This window comes from Anoplopoma fimbria, chromosome 10, assembly GCF_027596085.1.
Source record: "Anoplopoma fimbria isolate UVic2021 breed Golden Eagle Sablefish chromosome 10, Afim_UVic_2022, whole genome shotgun sequence".
Taxonomy (NCBI): domain Eukaryota; kingdom Metazoa; phylum Chordata; class Actinopteri; order Perciformes; family Anoplopomatidae; genus Anoplopoma; species Anoplopoma fimbria.
This window is the reverse complement of record NC_072458.1, coordinates 13,614,827-13,631,270: the sequence shown is the minus strand read 5'-3', so window position 1 is coordinate 13,631,270 and position 16,444 is coordinate 13,614,827. Positions and strand designations below refer to the sequence as shown.

Here is a 16,444-nt window from a genome sequence, read left to right as displayed (position 1 = left end):
AGCTAACTTGACACAGTTACTAATAGTCCAATACAGTGCCTTCCGGTATAGCCTATTAATTATCCAGTCAGTGTGAGGAATTAAGAACATCTCTAAGATCATCAATATCTATGTACATTTTGGTCGGCTATCCTCAATATCCAATCACTATTATTATTTTCAATTAGTATTTTTCAGTTTCAGTCAGAGAAACTGACCCACTTCTTTCTTCAACAGTTATCATGGCTCTAGTCTTTGAGTGGGAGACAGGGCTATGTTTACATGGTTTGTAGTTTGGAATCCCTGAACAAAAATAAATAAATCGAGATGCAACAACAGGTACAACTACAACAGATAGTTACCCTTGGGCAAGGCACTGTACTTCCAACGGGGCTGCACAGTGCAAACAGTAGAGAATGGAAGCTCCCAGGGATGTTTAAGTGTGAACTAAACAACTGTAATCAACATCAACATTGTGTGACAGATCAATGAAAGGAAGACCTTAAAATGTTTAGGAAAAAAAAATGTTTATTCAGACTATAGCAAGCACATGATAGCTTCTTCATGGGCTCCCCAATAAAAAAAACATTATGCAGTTACAATCACAACACATTGATAAAAACTGGAACAAATATACAAAGCTAAAACCATGCACACATCAGATGTGTAAACAGAAATAACACAAGCATCAAGACTAACAAGAAACACAGCAGTTGAATATAAAATGTAATTATCATGTTTTCAGAAATAGTAGAGTGTATAAGTGGTTTCCCTTTTGCAATTTAATGACAACTTTATTAGGTAAAGGTTTATGAAGTATTTTCTAAAGTGCACAGACAATAAATAAAAAGCAACAAAGTGGTATCTTCCTGAACTTCACCAGTGAGTTGAAATAACACTGAAAAGGGATTATAGCTTAAATACATTTATACTGAAACACTGCCGTTAGTAATAGTTAGAGTGGTTAATGGTGACATGTGAAGCAAACAGTGCTACTGTAGTAAATATCAAATATATACTGTATAAATACATCTATATCCATATGTAGTGCACATCATTACGCTTAACATCCCATAACAGCAGGAACGACATCACATTTCCTTTTCAATAGCTCACCAATGAATCTCCTACTACTTTGGTCATTCACACATCATACAGCATCCTGAAAACATGTACAAGATTAAGTTACAGTTAAAGTGTGAGAGGTATGGATGCATGCACAATAACAGCAGTATTCAACTTCAAATAAATGAAATGTACCTTCAGTAAGTTATTTTATTACATCTGGCTGAGCTGTAGTCAGCAGTGCAGAGAAGAGATCACGTCACAGATAGACAAATAGTGAGGTGGTAAAGCTGGGTACCATGGAGGAAACAGAAATGACTATTATTTGTTAAATGTAGTGCTGTCATACAGCTCAGTCAAAGATAATCACACATGCAAATAACCGATGGGTGGAGGGTGACATGATGAGATATAAGGCAAGTCAGAGCACTTTTTTACGAGTTATCACTTCAGAGCTGCACGGAAGCATCGAGAGGCAATCGAGAAAACGACACGCCCGGTGATCCATCTTCTAAGTCTGATCTAACTTGTTTTCTCTTCTGTTTATGACTTAAGAACAAGTAAAATAAGGTTTTCCAGGTTAATCTTTCTGTTTCACTTAAAAAAAATTTTACCATTACAAAAACGAGGTGGGAAAAACGTTTTGCCAGGATCACTTTTTAGAGTTCCTTTTTATTCATCTGTAAAAACAGGTGAAGAAAAAAGTGAATCAGGTGAATTTGTTGTTGTTGTTGTAATACTTATTTTGGCCACAAGGACATAAGGAAAACCCCTAGCCTGTGTTTTAAATTGCAATTTATAATAGGTATTTAGGACATGGGGTAGGGGTCAGCTCAGCCGCTGTTGGCCTTATAAAAACAAAGAAAATGTATCCTGACCAGAAAAAATTAAATTAAATTTGCCTCTCAGGGCTCCCGACAATAGCTCCTAAACCTTCACTAGCATATCATGGTGACAGATGCATTGACTCTAACAAGATAACTTACTAATATACAATAAAGGATATTTCCATTTCCTTACAATGGATTGTTTGGTAATCATTTTGTATCATAAAGAAATAAGTTAAGAAATAAGAACAGTGCACAATACAGCAAGCTTGATGACAAATCTATCACTCCTGATAAATGCTATCCATTCTTCAGCGCTTCATCTTCATCTACACCCTTTTCCCTGAAGTACCAGCTGACATCATTTGATAATCAGCTATCTAACAGACTATTAAGCATCTCTTTACATCATACTTTCATTAAAAAAATACATAGTGTAGCATTTCAATCCAGTTATCTCACAATAAAACTGTGGTATTCCCACTGCTACATGGAAGGCTAAAGCTATACTTTAAACCAAATATTTACCCCCTACCTCTATGAGAGCTGCTACATAACTTGCCAAAACAAAACATATGGGGCCACTTTACTTAAGGTATACTTCTAATACAGTGTATGTATGACTGGGCTGCGGGGTGGCAAAGTCTAAAGGGAACCAGAACCACAAGATCCAGGTTCAAGTGTCCTTGGGAGAAGACAGAACCCCCTGAACTGTGACCCCACTGTTTGGGAAGGTCAGAGAGAGAGGACTTCACCTACGATGGTCATCACAGCATCGGATTATCACAAAAACATTTCAATGTTGATGTTGCCTGCTGTTGTCCAGATTGACGTACAGTGAAGGTAACAGTAAAGTGAGCCGAGTTTCCCAATTTGCCGACTTTGTTGGCATCAAGGAGAAAGATTTAAAGTGACCACTACAGTGCTCTGATGACAGATATAAAAATATCAAGTAGATAACATACATGTTCAATACAGAAGTGCTTAGTGTCGAACCTGAAGTCAGGGAACATGGAACTACAGTAAAAGGTGGGGTAGGGTTAGTGAACATGCACAACATTTGCTAATATCTCTGCATAAAGTCACAGAGGAAATAGTGGCATGGGGCGGCTGCACAGGGTTTACCCTGATACTATATTATACTAGTATGCCTTAAGCAAAGGGTCTTCCTATAACCGATACAGCAGGACAAGACTAGAAGACCTTAGTGTGGATGGAAAACACCCAAATATTAAATAGAAAACAATGATAAAAAAAAGTATGAAACATAGTAATGGTATACGAATGGCATCACACTTTTGATTACCTTTAAGTAAAGCTCTGATGATTAAACCTTAATACATTAGCTTTGACTTCTGTCAGAATCCCTTGGTGAGGAATGAGTGATGGCTAAAACCAATGTTAGTAGTAGACAAAGGTTTGAAATGTGTGTTTGTGTTGAATGTTCATGGTAAGATGCACTTAAGGTTTGGCAGCAAGGCAGTGGACAGGCAGAATGGAGGAGACATTAGAGTTGAACACAGACACATAGCATGTGACACAGCGCAGAGACAAGACGGTAGGAAAGGACACGAGACTGTTAAGACCAAGTTTAAAGGCAGAGGCTACTGTTACACCTGTTGCTCCTTTCGATGCCAATGTAAATGAAGTCACAGGCCCGAATTATGAAGAGAAAATATACGGGAAGTATTGTCATTTTAATGCTTTGTGTTTATGCTGAATGTAACTCAGCATGAACGTGAGGACAAAAAACTGAAACAACAACTGGAACAGTAGCCAGATGAGCACAATACTTAAAGATGGGTATCAGTGACCAGAAAACAAACAAACAAACAAGAAAAAAAAAAAGAATGTGTGTGCGACAGCTTTGTGGGGAAAACAGCTGACCAGATGATGTAAGACAGACATGGGAGTAGAGGAGAGGGGCTGTGTTACTGCGTAAGGGTTTGGAGACTCATGCAAAGAGTCCAGGCAGCTGATAAGACTGTTGATTCTCTTCAGCCTGTGCGTGAGGTCACCTGCAGAATGGAGGGAAAGAGAGGAAGGTCGTTCTTAGAAGGTCAATTTTTTTTTTTTACATCAATACATGGCCACCACTCTCATTTAACTGAACTCTGCAGCTCTAATGAGTTTTTAAGCCAGTCTACGGTGTGGCTCAGTCTCACTGCTCTGGGTTCGATCTATGCCCAGGGAACCAGATCCAATGGAATTTTTCTGGGCCTGCAGGATTTTTAGGAAAGGAACTGTTTTGCATTATTTTAAAGATTTTGGAAGCCATTTTCCCCCTTTATTAGATAGACAGGACCGACTGGAAAGGTGAGAGAGAAAAGACAACATGCAGCAAAGGGCCAAAAACTAATAGGAGTCAGGAGGAGGACTTTAAGGAGGCTAAAGAGTTTTTAAAGCGGAAGAGAAAATGGTGGAAAACAAACAGGTAGGAGAAATACTGACCATGCTGAAAGACAGTGAGTTAAGGAAACGCTACAGATTAGATGGTGCAGGGATAATGTTTGTGGTCCATCTCATTAGAGAGGCACTCGCATCTTCTTCTGAATGCAATAACGCAATCCCGCCAGAAATAAAATCTCAACACTAAGATATTTGGCAACTGGAAAAATGCAGAATCTGGTTTGCAGAATTTCATGTCTGAGCCATTTTCCCTAGTTAATATCAAATAGATTAAGTACTAAAATTAGCAGCATAGTAAATAAATGTAAAAAAATTAAAACTTTTGTTCATTACATTAAATAGTTTTCATAATTACACCCTATCTGAATAGAGACTAAATTCTATGATTAGGCCTATCCATTTCACCGTCCATTCTGAGAGTGCATCTTTCTCCACTCCTCACTACGGTAAACGTTCTGTCCCTTCCTTGCTCTTAGTTGCTCTGAGACGTTTCCTAAATCACTCCATGGTATTAATGTTTAGGCTAGGTTAGGAGCTTACAGAGTATTCTCAGAATGTTTGTGAATACGGCCTCAGGACTGCACTCGTCAGCGTGTTTTTGACTTCTTCTGCCCATTATTGGAATAAAATAAATAAATGCACCTCTTGATATACTGTAGATTCTTGCATCCCCCATGATGCATTTGACGTAGCACGCATCAGCAGACCAGGGTCATCGAGTCCAGTTAATTACCAGTGCCCTGTGGGGATGTGTTACCTGGGAGATGTTGACTCCGGTCAGCTTCTCCACAGCCGCGGGGAGGCGGACCATGATGTCCAGCACCTCTCCTGTCAGTTTGGCGGGGCCCACGTCCCCGCCTCCGCTGGACACCATGGTTACCTTGTTGGCTTCACACAGAGGCCTGCTGATCTCTTCTGCCATCTGGTGGAGGACAGAAATTACCAAATGTAAGAAACTTTACAAACTCCTCATGGGCAGAGGAAACATGAAGGACACAAAGTGATAAAGTGACTGGGAGATTAACAGAAATGAGAATGTGCAAGCTAAGCAGCGAAACTACATTAATTAAATGAACCACAATTCATTTAATTAACCCTGAGTTCTATATGCCAAACATGATTTTGAATAGATGTTCATTCGCACAGTATTGTTATTATTTCGCTATATGGTTTTAGTTTTGTGTATTTTTCAATTTATGTAGATTATATTTTCTGGATTGATTTAAGGAAAAAATATAATGTAAAATGTGGAATAAATATAGCAAACAACAGCAAGTTTTGGAAAAGTTGCGCTGCCACTCCGTCTCCAAAGAAAACAAATCAACACTGATACCTTTCTTTTTGTTTCTGATACAACGTATCTAATATGTCTTAAAGGTGGACTAAATAGGTGGACTAAATAGGTGGTTATCAAATAAATGCAAATAGGGCAATTTATTAGCTGTAATTAGGACAATAAGTAACCCAGAGATGAACTTGTAACTACAACACACTACACACAAACACCAGTGTTAAGTAAATGGCTGTAATGATTTGTATAAGATGTTGTGATTCACCAGAGGCAGTTTCTCCAGCAGCATGTCCACCATGGCTCCGTCCTTGTACTGCTCGAAGGCCTCGGCCTTCTTCGCCATCTGCTCCGCCTCAGCGCGACCTTTGGCTTCCACCGCGAACGCCTCGGCCTCACCTTTAATCTAAAGGGAAAAGAGGACGGGCGCACTTTACCGGAAAACGCTCCTTTCCACTAAAAGGGAAACTCCCATTCGAGATACCTTGTGAATTTGACACACTCACACACACACACACACACACACACACACACACACACACACACACACACACACACACACACACACACACACACACACACACACACACACATGCTGAGTCAGAAATCAGCTGTGACTCACTCTGATGGACTCAGCATCGGCCTCCGCCTCCATGATCAACTTAAGACTGGACAGAGAGAGAAAGAAAGCAGAGTCAGATGGTTCAGCAAATAGTGCATGATACCATTATATCATCAACAATACTACGATATGAGACAGGGCTCGTGTCCCATCTTTATTTTCAATCAATCGTTGAAAGAAGTACAATATTATAATGACTTCATTCTGTCACTATCACACAGTTTGTTTACTTAAAAACTATTTGTCATCGGCTATAAAAAAATCCATCTGTCTTTTATAAATCAGTGTTGGAAAGTAACCAAGTACATTTACCTACGTTCTTTACTTAAGAACAATTTTGATATACTTGTACTTTACTTTAGTACTTCCATTTTCTGCTACTGTATAGTTCTACTCCACTACACTCCATAGGCAAATATTGTTTAACTCCACTGCATTTATTTGATAAGCAGTCACTTTGCAGATTCAGATCAATAATACAACATGGAATCAACAAATGAATGATGGTGTGGATGTAAGGAAAATCTTAAAATGAATTGTACTTTTCACATACATAGAATATATATATATATATATATACACACACACTTCAGTAATATTTTTGAATGCAGGACTTGTGTTGTATTATGTTGACACATTTACTTAAGTAAAATATCTGAGTAATTCATTCACCACTGGTTTTCATTTACCAAACCATTTAATACATCATCTATATGTGTGAATAGAAAGCCAACTTCCTAATAGAAAAAGTAGTTGCAAGAATATAAGAGGATTAGCCCAGCTACAGAACAACAGGGATTCAGTGTATTGCCTAGGGACACCAGGGCCCAATAGTGAGGGTTGCTTTTGAGAAATTGGCAACCAAGTCTTGGCCTTAGGTTGCCGTCAGTGGCAACTACTTATAACATATAACATATTTGAAATATGGACAGCAAACAGTAAAATGAGGAACCCAAAATAAATGCATTTTTTATATATGTTGTATAAGGGATATTTAAATATTGCTGTTACAGTACCAGAAACGGAAATTCACGTTCACCTGCTGTTTTAGAGACAACAGTTGCTAAACTATGAAACAGTTAGAAAAAAGACAACATCACAAACAAATGTGCAAATTGACTCAACGGTTAAAAACAAGATGAATCTGTTGTGTTTGAAGGCGACTTGCAACTCACCGCTGAGCCTCGGCCAGTTTCTCCAGGCGATACCTCTCAGCATCGGCCGGTTTCTTCACCTTGGCCTCCAGCTCCTTCTCCCTGCGGGTGATCTCTTGCTCCTGCAGCATGATCTGCTGCGTCCGCTCCACCACCTGGATCTGCATCCTTTCCTCCTCGATACGTTGCTTCGTCTTCGCTACCTGGAAAATGCAGGGGAAACATTCCCTCATTCCAAATAGGAAAAAGATCCAGGCAGTAAATGTGTCACTGATTACGATCACACACCACCTGGCTTTTATTCACTCTTGTGTACCTGCAGCTGGTAGGCCATCTCTGACTCCGCCTTCTTAGTGTTGACCTCGATGTCATAGGCGGCCTTCTTCAGCTCATAGTCCCTCTGGGCCTTCGCCATGTCAATTTCATTCTTGTACTGAGCCGAGACTTTCTCCTGCATCGCATGGGCCTCCTGCAGAGAGACAGAGAGAGAGAGAGAGAGAGAGAGAGAGAGAGAGAGGAGGGGGGAAGAGGGATCAATGGGAATAACTCCTGAAAATAGGATAAACAGGATGAAGATGCTATAAATATGGACAAGAGTTGAGACAAACATCACTGGACACTGAGTAAAACGGACTATTCTAAAAACAGACTTCTAAAAACCAGATGATAATGAAGGAAAACAAACGGCGCCACAATATGCAACCAGCAGCTAAAACGTTAACAAAATGCCTGCAGCTATCTATAAGGGTTACATTTCAGCATGTCTGAGGATTATTGTAGCAATTTATGTCTTCCAGGGGTACAGTTGATATCTCAAATGATGACGTTGTCCATTAGCTCGCTAACAGCTAACTTGTCAAGCTAGCTACTAAGGGAGTTAATGTTAGTTATGCATTCGCTAGCTCCTGTAGTTAGCTAAGGCTGTAGCCAACTTCATACTGCAGAGTTTTCTGCTGTCAAAATGCTTGAGCTGTACTTACAGAAATAAAGTTAGCCTAACACTGACATATGGACAAAATGCTTGCTGCACACGTACGTTTGGCAAACTGAGTGTCAGAATCACTCGGTTGCCCCATTCTTTTGCTGACGCCTCACTTTTGTCATCTGCTAACACTTTCGCACCTTACAAAGTCAATGTGGATCGATGGATTGTTGTCCTGGCGTGGGCGGGACTTAAATGTGCTCTGATGTATTTTTGTAGGCCAACACAGAGGTAAGTTAGGCTATAAACAAAGTACACCATGGTCACATGACTTCATGTCACCACCTCTAATCTGAAGTAGGGCTATTGTGCAATGATAACGTTTAGTAGTCTCATTTAGTCACTTGTTAGCAACCAACTTTTTAAAAACACATACATTTTATTTTGTTAAACAAAATGTTAAAATCTCTTCAGCTTATGTTTACGGCAGACCTTATTTCAGGCATCTTACCAAAAAAACATTCAGATAAATCATTGACTTGGAGACAAGGGAACTAGAAGTGCAAACATCCTGACTGATTTCTGGGTTTTACGACTCATTCCTGCAGCACTCAATAGCTCTTGAAAATAAGATAAACAAGATGCTAAAAATACAGTCGAGAGTTTGGACACATATTACTGGAGACTGAGGAAGACTAAGGCCCAGAACTGACTATTTAAAAACAACAAGTTGGCCTTATGTTGGAACTAATTTCAAACAAACCCTTTTTTTGGCCTGATGTTTATGTGGAAATGAGACGCGTTCATAGGACTAGCAGCATCCTAGAGGATGGAGACCACGTGGAATGAATTCTCACCCTGATCACAGCATCTCTCTTGTTCTTGGCCTCTCCAATGCGAGCGTCTTTCTGAACCTGGGCTGTTCGAGCCTTCCCCAGCGAATGCAGATAATCCTGCGTACACAAATAGATGTTAGAGTTAGGTGGGCATTCTTCACTAAAGACAGAATTAATATAAGGTATGGAAAAATGCCTTTTATTTGTGTGCTAACATGATGTAACAATGGCTTGTGATCAATCATCAATTTGTTCTTAAAGAATTTAGGGACCCCAGCGAACCCACTATCTATCTCTATCTCTCTCTCTCTCTCTCTCTCTCTCTATATATATATATATATATATATATATATATATATATATATATATTATTATTTTTTTTTTATTGTATTTTTTTAAATGTCCCACTTCTAAAAATGGCTGATTGCAAGGGTCTGCAGTTACCTGGTCGTCATGAACATCTTTGAGCGTGTAGCTGACCACGCTGATGCCCATGTTGACCAGGTCTGAGGAAGCCACCTTAAAAACCTGCTCGGAGAACTTCTTTCGGTCCTTGTAGATCTCCTGTGAGAGGAAGTCTCAAGGTTATGGTAGAATAAAAACAATACAAGTAAGACGTGTTCAGCCGCGCTAGTAGCACCTGGGCTTCTTTGCCAGCTTCTCTGTGTGCTTTGACAGTCAGGAAGCAACGTGAAATCAACAAACATGAACCGTTTCACTCTTTTTGTCAAATACTCACTGGATTCATATTTCTAATGTAAATCTGTCACAGCAAGAAAGTAGCATGCTGACACTGTTTCTTGGCAACACGGTTTAAGTTCCTGACTAGGACTTTAACCATCGGACCCTTACCTCAACGGTCAGGTGGGCGATGATGGCCCGCTGGTGTCCCTCCAGCGTCTCCAAGGCGATCTGAGCGATCTCGGGCTCGGACTTCCCCATGAACATTTGGCAGGCGGCAGCCAGCATCTGTTTGTTCTGACCCTGGATCTTCATCTGTGGGAAAACAAGCAGCTCGTTTATTGTTAAGAGGACAGAGACACACTGACATGATCGCTGGGTTCATTCACTGTGTCCACGATGAAATGAAACAAAGAGCAGGTGTATTTAAATTTCTGTGGTGAATTTATTTAATGGATAGATAGATGAAGAAAATATCAACGTACAAATATAATACACTGTTTTTAAGAGGTACAGGTGTGAGGAAAGGGCTGTGTCTCTCTCTGGACTGGAACGCTCATGTTATTGTTTAAAATAAGTATTGAACACGTCACCATTTTTCTCAGTAAATATATTTCTAAAGGTGCTATTGACATGAAATGTTCACCAGATGTCGGTAACAACCCAAGTAATCCATACATACAAAGAAAACCAAACAAATACGTTCAGAAATTAAGTTATGTGTAATACAATGGAATGACACAGGGAAAAAGTATTGAACACGCTTACTGAAACTTATTTAATACTTCGTACAAAAGCCTTTGTTGGTAATGACAGCTTCAAGACGCCTCCTGTATGGAGAAACTAGTCACATACATTGCTCAGGTGTGATTTTGGCCCATTCTGGGCCATTCTAGCAGCTTTATTTTCTTTCTCTGAAACCAATTGAGAGTTTCCTTGGCTGTGTGTTTGGGATCATTGTCTCGCTGAAATGTCCACCCTCGTTTCATCTTCATCATCCTGGTAGATGGCAGCAGATTTTTATCAAGAATGTCTCGGTACATTTTTCCATTCATCCTTCCTTCAATTATATGAAGTTTGCCAGTGCCGTATACTGAAAACCAGCCCCACACCATGATGTTCCCACCTCCAAACTTCACTGTTGGTATGGTGTTTTTGGGGTGATGTGCAGTGCCATTTGACCTCCAAACATGGTGTGTATTATGGCATCCAAAGAGTTAAATTTTGGTCTCATCTGACCAGACTATATTCTCCCAGTATTTCACAGGCTTGTCTAAATGTTGTGCAGCAAACTTTAAACGAGCTTCAACATGCTTTTTCTTCAGCAATGGAGTCTTGCGTGGTGAGCGTGCATACAGGCCACGGCGGTTGAGTGCATTACTTATTGTTTTCTTTGAAACAATTGTACCTGCTAATTCCAGGTCTTTCTGAAGCTCTCCACAAGTGGTCCCTGGCTCTTCTGATAATTATTTTCACTCCTCTGTCAGAAATCTTGCGAGGAGCACCTGGTCGTGGCCGGTTTATGGTGAAATGATGTTCTTTCCACTTACGGATTATGGCCCCAACAGTGCTCACTGCAACATTCAGAAGTTTAGAAATCCTTCTGTAACCAATGCCATCAGTATGTTTTGCAACAATAAGGTTGCAAAGGTCTTGAGAGAGCTCTTTGTTTTTACCCATCATGAGATGTTTCTTGTGTGACACCTTGGTAATGAGACGACTTTTTAAAGGCCATCAGTTGGGACTGAAACAGCTGATATTAATTTGCACTGACAAGGGGCAGGATTGCTTTCTAATTACTGATAGATTTCAACTGGTGTCTTGGCTTTCCATGCCTTTTTGCACCTCCCTTTCTTCATGTGTTCAATACCTTTTCCCTGTGTCATTCCATTTTATTACACATCACCTAATTTCTTATTTGTTTGGTTTTCTTTGTATGTATGGATTACTTGAGTTGTTACCGACATCTGGTGAAAATGTCATGTCAATAGCACCTTTAGAAATATATTTACTGAGAAAAATGGTGACGTGTTCAATACTTATTTTACCCGCTGTATATACAGTACCAGTCAAAAGTTTGAACACACCTTCTCACCTTTTCTACATTGTAGATTAATATTGAAGACATCCAAACTATGAAGGAACACATATGGAATTATGTGGTAAACAAACAAATGCTCAACAAACCAGAATATGTTTTATATTTTAGATTCTTCAAAGTAGCTGAATGAGAAGGTGTCCAAACTTTTGACTGGTACTATATATATATATATATATATATATATATATATATATATATATATATACACTCATACATATACATATACATATATATATATATATATATATATATATATATATATACACTATATATATATAAAGACGATTATTTATATGTATGTGCTAAACATATACACAAGCTGCTTCATTCCCTACAGTTAATACATGCATGGGTTTGTAAATTGCTACATGAATCTACACTCAACAAAATTATAAACACTTTTGTTTCTGCTCTCATTTTCCAGAAGTTGAAATAATTTCTATGCACGAAAAAAATACTTATTTCTCTCAAATTGCACATGCTCATGAACACGGATTTAAACAAATCTGTGCGCAAAATTTGAGAGAAATACGCCTTTTGTGTGCCGAGAAAAAGTCTTAGATATTATATTTTCAACTGTGTTTCTATGCCGACTGTGTCTTGTTTGGTAAAGTGACACTTACAGATGTGGAGGAGCCACACAAACCTTCCAGCTACGGCTTTGTTATACAGTTACCCGCATTCAGATGGCAACTCTTGACCCACAGAAACTATGAGGAACCCCTGATGGTGGAGTCGTCTGCACACTGACCTGGGCTATGCCGGTAACGGAGATGGGCACACCGTGGCGGGTGTAGACTTTGTCGCTCTTCACATTCAGAGTCAGAGTGTTCAGAGAAATCCTGGCGAGAGGCATTGTGAGGCATAAACAGGAGAAGATGATTATTCATCGATTATCCGCTGCTCCAATGGTACACATTAAAGTGTAGTCATTTCCGCTGTGTACTTGTACATATTTTACAGGTGCAGTATTGAGGCCAGCTACAGCATTCAGACAAACATAACATTACGTCTGGTGCCGGATGATGAACTGAAAGGGATGTGAGAGGAGCAGCATGAGCACTGGCAGATCCTAATGTGTCCTGGAATCTGTTTGATTTGACAGGGAGATAGAAACCAAACTGCTCCTGTGAGGTGGTTGTTGACCAAATAAGCAAGAGTTTATAGAGTACAAATGTCAGGAAGAAAAACAGGAAAGAGGCCACTGTTTTGAATATGTGTCCATCGGTCAGTCTGGTACTGTAATCGCACATCATATTCATATGATTTATTACCCTTTTATCAAAATATCCTGTAGTGTAAAGTTACTCTTTCCTTTACAATTTGGATTCATATGTTAAGCCCCTTCACTGCCTTTTGCCATCTTATCATGTTTGCCAATCTGGTGATAATATAGTCAGTCAAAAAGCAGCAATGTCAGGGGTTACAGATTGGCAGACAACAGCTGGCGGTGAGGTTTGCAAACCTCTGTATCTGCTGGATGCACGGGATGACGAACACTCGGCCTCCGGGTATCATCAGTGGAGGGGAACGACAAAACCCTGGCAGAGACGAGAGACCGAGCAGAGCCTCCAATCACACTTCAGACATGACTGAGCTCGAGTGACACGAGCAAAACATTTGTAACATCGTGTTTTTTTTTTTTATTATGGCGTTTGTAGCATGTTTCACTTTAGAATAAGACATTAAGTAGCATTGAGTCATTCTTATTTCATAACATTTGCTTTCACAGTTAGGTGTGACATTATCACAGATAGGTTATTTTATTACTCGGATATTAGGGATATTTTGTCCACTTTGGGGTGAGAAATGAATAATATAACAATTTTTAAAAAAAGACTGATATCCTCTTGATTATGGTGTTGTAAGATGTACTTTACCTGACACCACCATAGCCTCGTTGGGACCACAGGTGTAGAACATGTTTGCTGATCCTCTTTCAGACTTAAAAAACAAAGAAAGTAAAAGAATAAAACATACAATCAGTCACTATTAAGGTCACACCTTGCACACTGTCCTTAAAGAATTGTTTGGACTTCTAATATATATATTTATATATATATATATACACATTTATTTTATATTCCTTTTTTAGAACTGATAATAATGCTTCCAGAAAGGAGTGTCAGTATCTGTTGTAATTAAAGAGGAGGGATGGGGGTGATGGGTACCACAGAGCAGACCTGACCAGCAGGGCTGAAATCAAATTTACAACAATGTTGCGCAGTAAAAATCTGCAAGAAGAACCGCAAGAGTAACAGAAACACCAACACATGAGAGACACTCGTGAAGGAATGAAGGAAGAATAACGCTTAAAAAACGATATGTGTGTAGAGTCACTCCGTGCAAATAGCTAGCGGCTATCTGTCTGTCCATTAACTCAATAGATTGTCCACCACAGTTGTGTTTACAATCGACAACGGATGTGGTTCAATGCGTAGTGCAGCGACACACTTACCGGTTAGCCTATAAACGATGCGGTTTAGGTAGAGTATGGAGAAAATGGCGGAATAAGTAGCGGTCTGTCTTGGTTAAAATTAATATCATTTGTTTGGTCCCAGGTTACGCTTATTCCCGTTAGACGCTGATGCGAGTGACTTACAGGCTGATGCGGCCAACAGCGTACGCACGTCATAGAGGCTGACTGCAGCTCAGCGGCTCTGACACAGCGCGCCCATCAATCACACTGTGTGCGTCCGCCATCTAGTGGCGTGATGGCAAACTGACATAAATAGACCTCAGTTTATGCTGGGAAAGCAGTGTCCTCAATTGATTTGCCTCTCTATGGCAGTGGTGGAAGAAGTACTCTGACCTTCTACCTCAGTAAAACTAGCAATATCACCGTGAAAAAAATGCTCTGTTCGAAGTAACATTCCTGCATTCAAAATTCGACTGAAGTAAAAGTGAAAAAGTAGGTTTATCATCTTGAAAATATACTTAAAGACAAGATAAAATATACAATTCAATAAAAAGTCAGATCTTGAAAATCCGACATGATTGCCACTGAAGCATGAATTGAAAGTCATTTCCAGCAGACCAATTGTGATGAATGTGTAAATTCAGCTTAACATTAACATTTAGGCTCGGGGTCAACACAAGGTGATGTCATTCTTTAAACTTTGCTGATAGATTATTCCTGTATTATAGCAAGACAACTACTTTTGTTCTATTCTATTCTGTTCACTATTCTATTCTATTATACATTAAATACGCAGTAGGCCTATTTTAAATATAAATAGTGAAAAATAAGTCTAAGAAAACAATAACAATGAGGTGCAAACAAGGTGCAAATCCAAAACATGTGCAATATGGCCCTCAATGCCAAAATCTGTTTGATATGTTGATTTTATTCCCTCATTATGAAATTAAATATGATCTACCCACTCTATTCTATTCTATTCTGTTCTGTTCTGTTCTATTCAATTTATTCTATTATATTCTGTTCCACTCTGTTCTGTTCTGTTCTATTATGTTCTATTCAATAGAACATAATAGAATACTATTCTATTTTGTTATATTCTATTGTAATTTGTTGTACTCTATTCTATTCTTTTGTATTTTATTCTATTCTGTTCCACGTTGTTCTATTCTATTCTATTCTATTCTATTGTTTCTTATTCTATTATTTTCTGTTCCACTCTGTTCTGTTCTGTTCTATTCTATTCTATTCTATTTTATTCTATTCTATTGTTTCTTATTCTATTATTTTCTGTTCCACTCTGTTCTGTTCTATTCTCTCTAGTTCTGTTTTATTCTATTCAATTCAATTCTATTCTATTCTATTCTATTCTATTCTAATCCATTCTGCTCTGTTCCGTTCTGTTCCGTTCCGTTCCGTTCTATTCTATTTTTTTTTAACTAAATGTTGGAAAGACCAAAGAGTTGGTTATTGATTTCAGAAGGAAGAACGAGGAGGTCTCCCCATTAATAATTAAGGGTCAGCAGATATAAATTGTCCAATCATATAAATATCTTAATATACTATTCTACCTGAATAGTATATTAAACTGTGAAAAGAACACGGATGCTTTGAAAAAAAAGACTCAGTTAAGACTTTTCTTCCTGAGGAAGCTTAGATCCTACGATATCAGCAGAAAGCTTTTTCATGTTTTTTATCAGCTAGCTAGTGTCCTCTTCTATACTGTTCTTTGCTGGGGGAGGGGGGTATAAGCTTTCTTATCGTATCTTACCTTATCTTATTATATTGTGTTCTATTCTTATCTATTCTATCTTTTAAAATTATATTATATTCCACTCTGTCTCTTCTCGTCTCTTCTATTCCGTTCTCTTCTATTCTCTTCTATTCTCTTCTCTTCTATTCTCTTCTCTTCTATTCTCTTCTATTCTATTCTCTTCTATTCTCTTTTACTCTTTTCTATTATATTCTGTTCTGTTCTATTCTATTTTAATATATTCTATTATATTCTATTATATTCCACTCTGTTCTATTCTATTCTATTCTATTCTATTCTATTCTATTCTATTTTCTTTTCTTTTCTATTCTGTTCTGCATTGATTCATTTGCGATAGTGGGGCTCCAACGGGGCAGTGATGACAAAA

General features: G+C 38.7%; 1 protein-coding gene across 3 annotated transcripts; it reads right to left on the bottom strand.

Moving 5' to 3' along the window:
• Window positions 1-3,731: 3,731 nt before the first annotated feature.
• flot1a (flotillin 1a) lies at window positions 3,732-14,488 on the bottom strand. Of its 3 annotated transcripts, XM_054605716.1 has the most exons (13): window positions 14,343-14,488; window positions 13,765-13,828; window positions 13,350-13,425; window positions 12,636-12,726; window positions 9,955-10,098; window positions 9,547-9,666; window positions 9,124-9,219; window positions 7,661-7,813; window positions 7,366-7,547; window positions 6,191-6,236; window positions 5,837-5,974; window positions 5,038-5,202; window positions 3,732-3,889 (listed from the first exon to the last, which is right to left on the bottom strand). In XM_054605716.1, the coding sequence occupies exons 2-13, from the start codon at window positions 13,805-13,807 to the stop codon at window positions 3,869-3,871; spliced, it is 1,275 nt and encodes a 424-aa protein (XP_054461691.1). In that variant the 5' UTR covers window positions 13,808-13,828; window positions 14,343-14,488; the 3' UTR covers window positions 3,732-3,868. The 3 variants fall into 3 exon arrangements, with proteins under 3 accessions (XP_054461691.1, XP_054461690.1, XP_054461692.1); XM_054605715.1 differs by lacking the exon at window positions 3,732-3,889 and having other exon boundaries at window positions 4,984-5,202; XM_054605717.1 differs by lacking the exons at window positions 3,732-3,889; window positions 13,765-13,828; window positions 14,343-14,488 and having other exon boundaries at window positions 4,984-5,202; window positions 12,636-12,973; window positions 13,350-13,419.
• Between the last annotated feature and the right edge of the window lie 1,956 nt (window positions 14,489-16,444).

Coding starts and splice junctions, on each gene's coding strand:
- flot1a (XM_054605715.1), bottom strand. CDS start 13,807: ATGTTCTACACCTGTGGTCCCAACGAGGCTATGGTGGTGTCAG. Junction 12,727..13,349: donor TGCATCCAGCAGATACAGAG/GTTTGCAAACCT, acceptor GCCTCTCGCCAG/GATTTCTCTGAACACTCTGA. Junction 7,814..9,123: donor AGAGAGATGCTGTGATCAGG/GTGAGAATTCAT, acceptor GTCTCTCTGCAG/GAGGCCCATGCGATGCAGGA.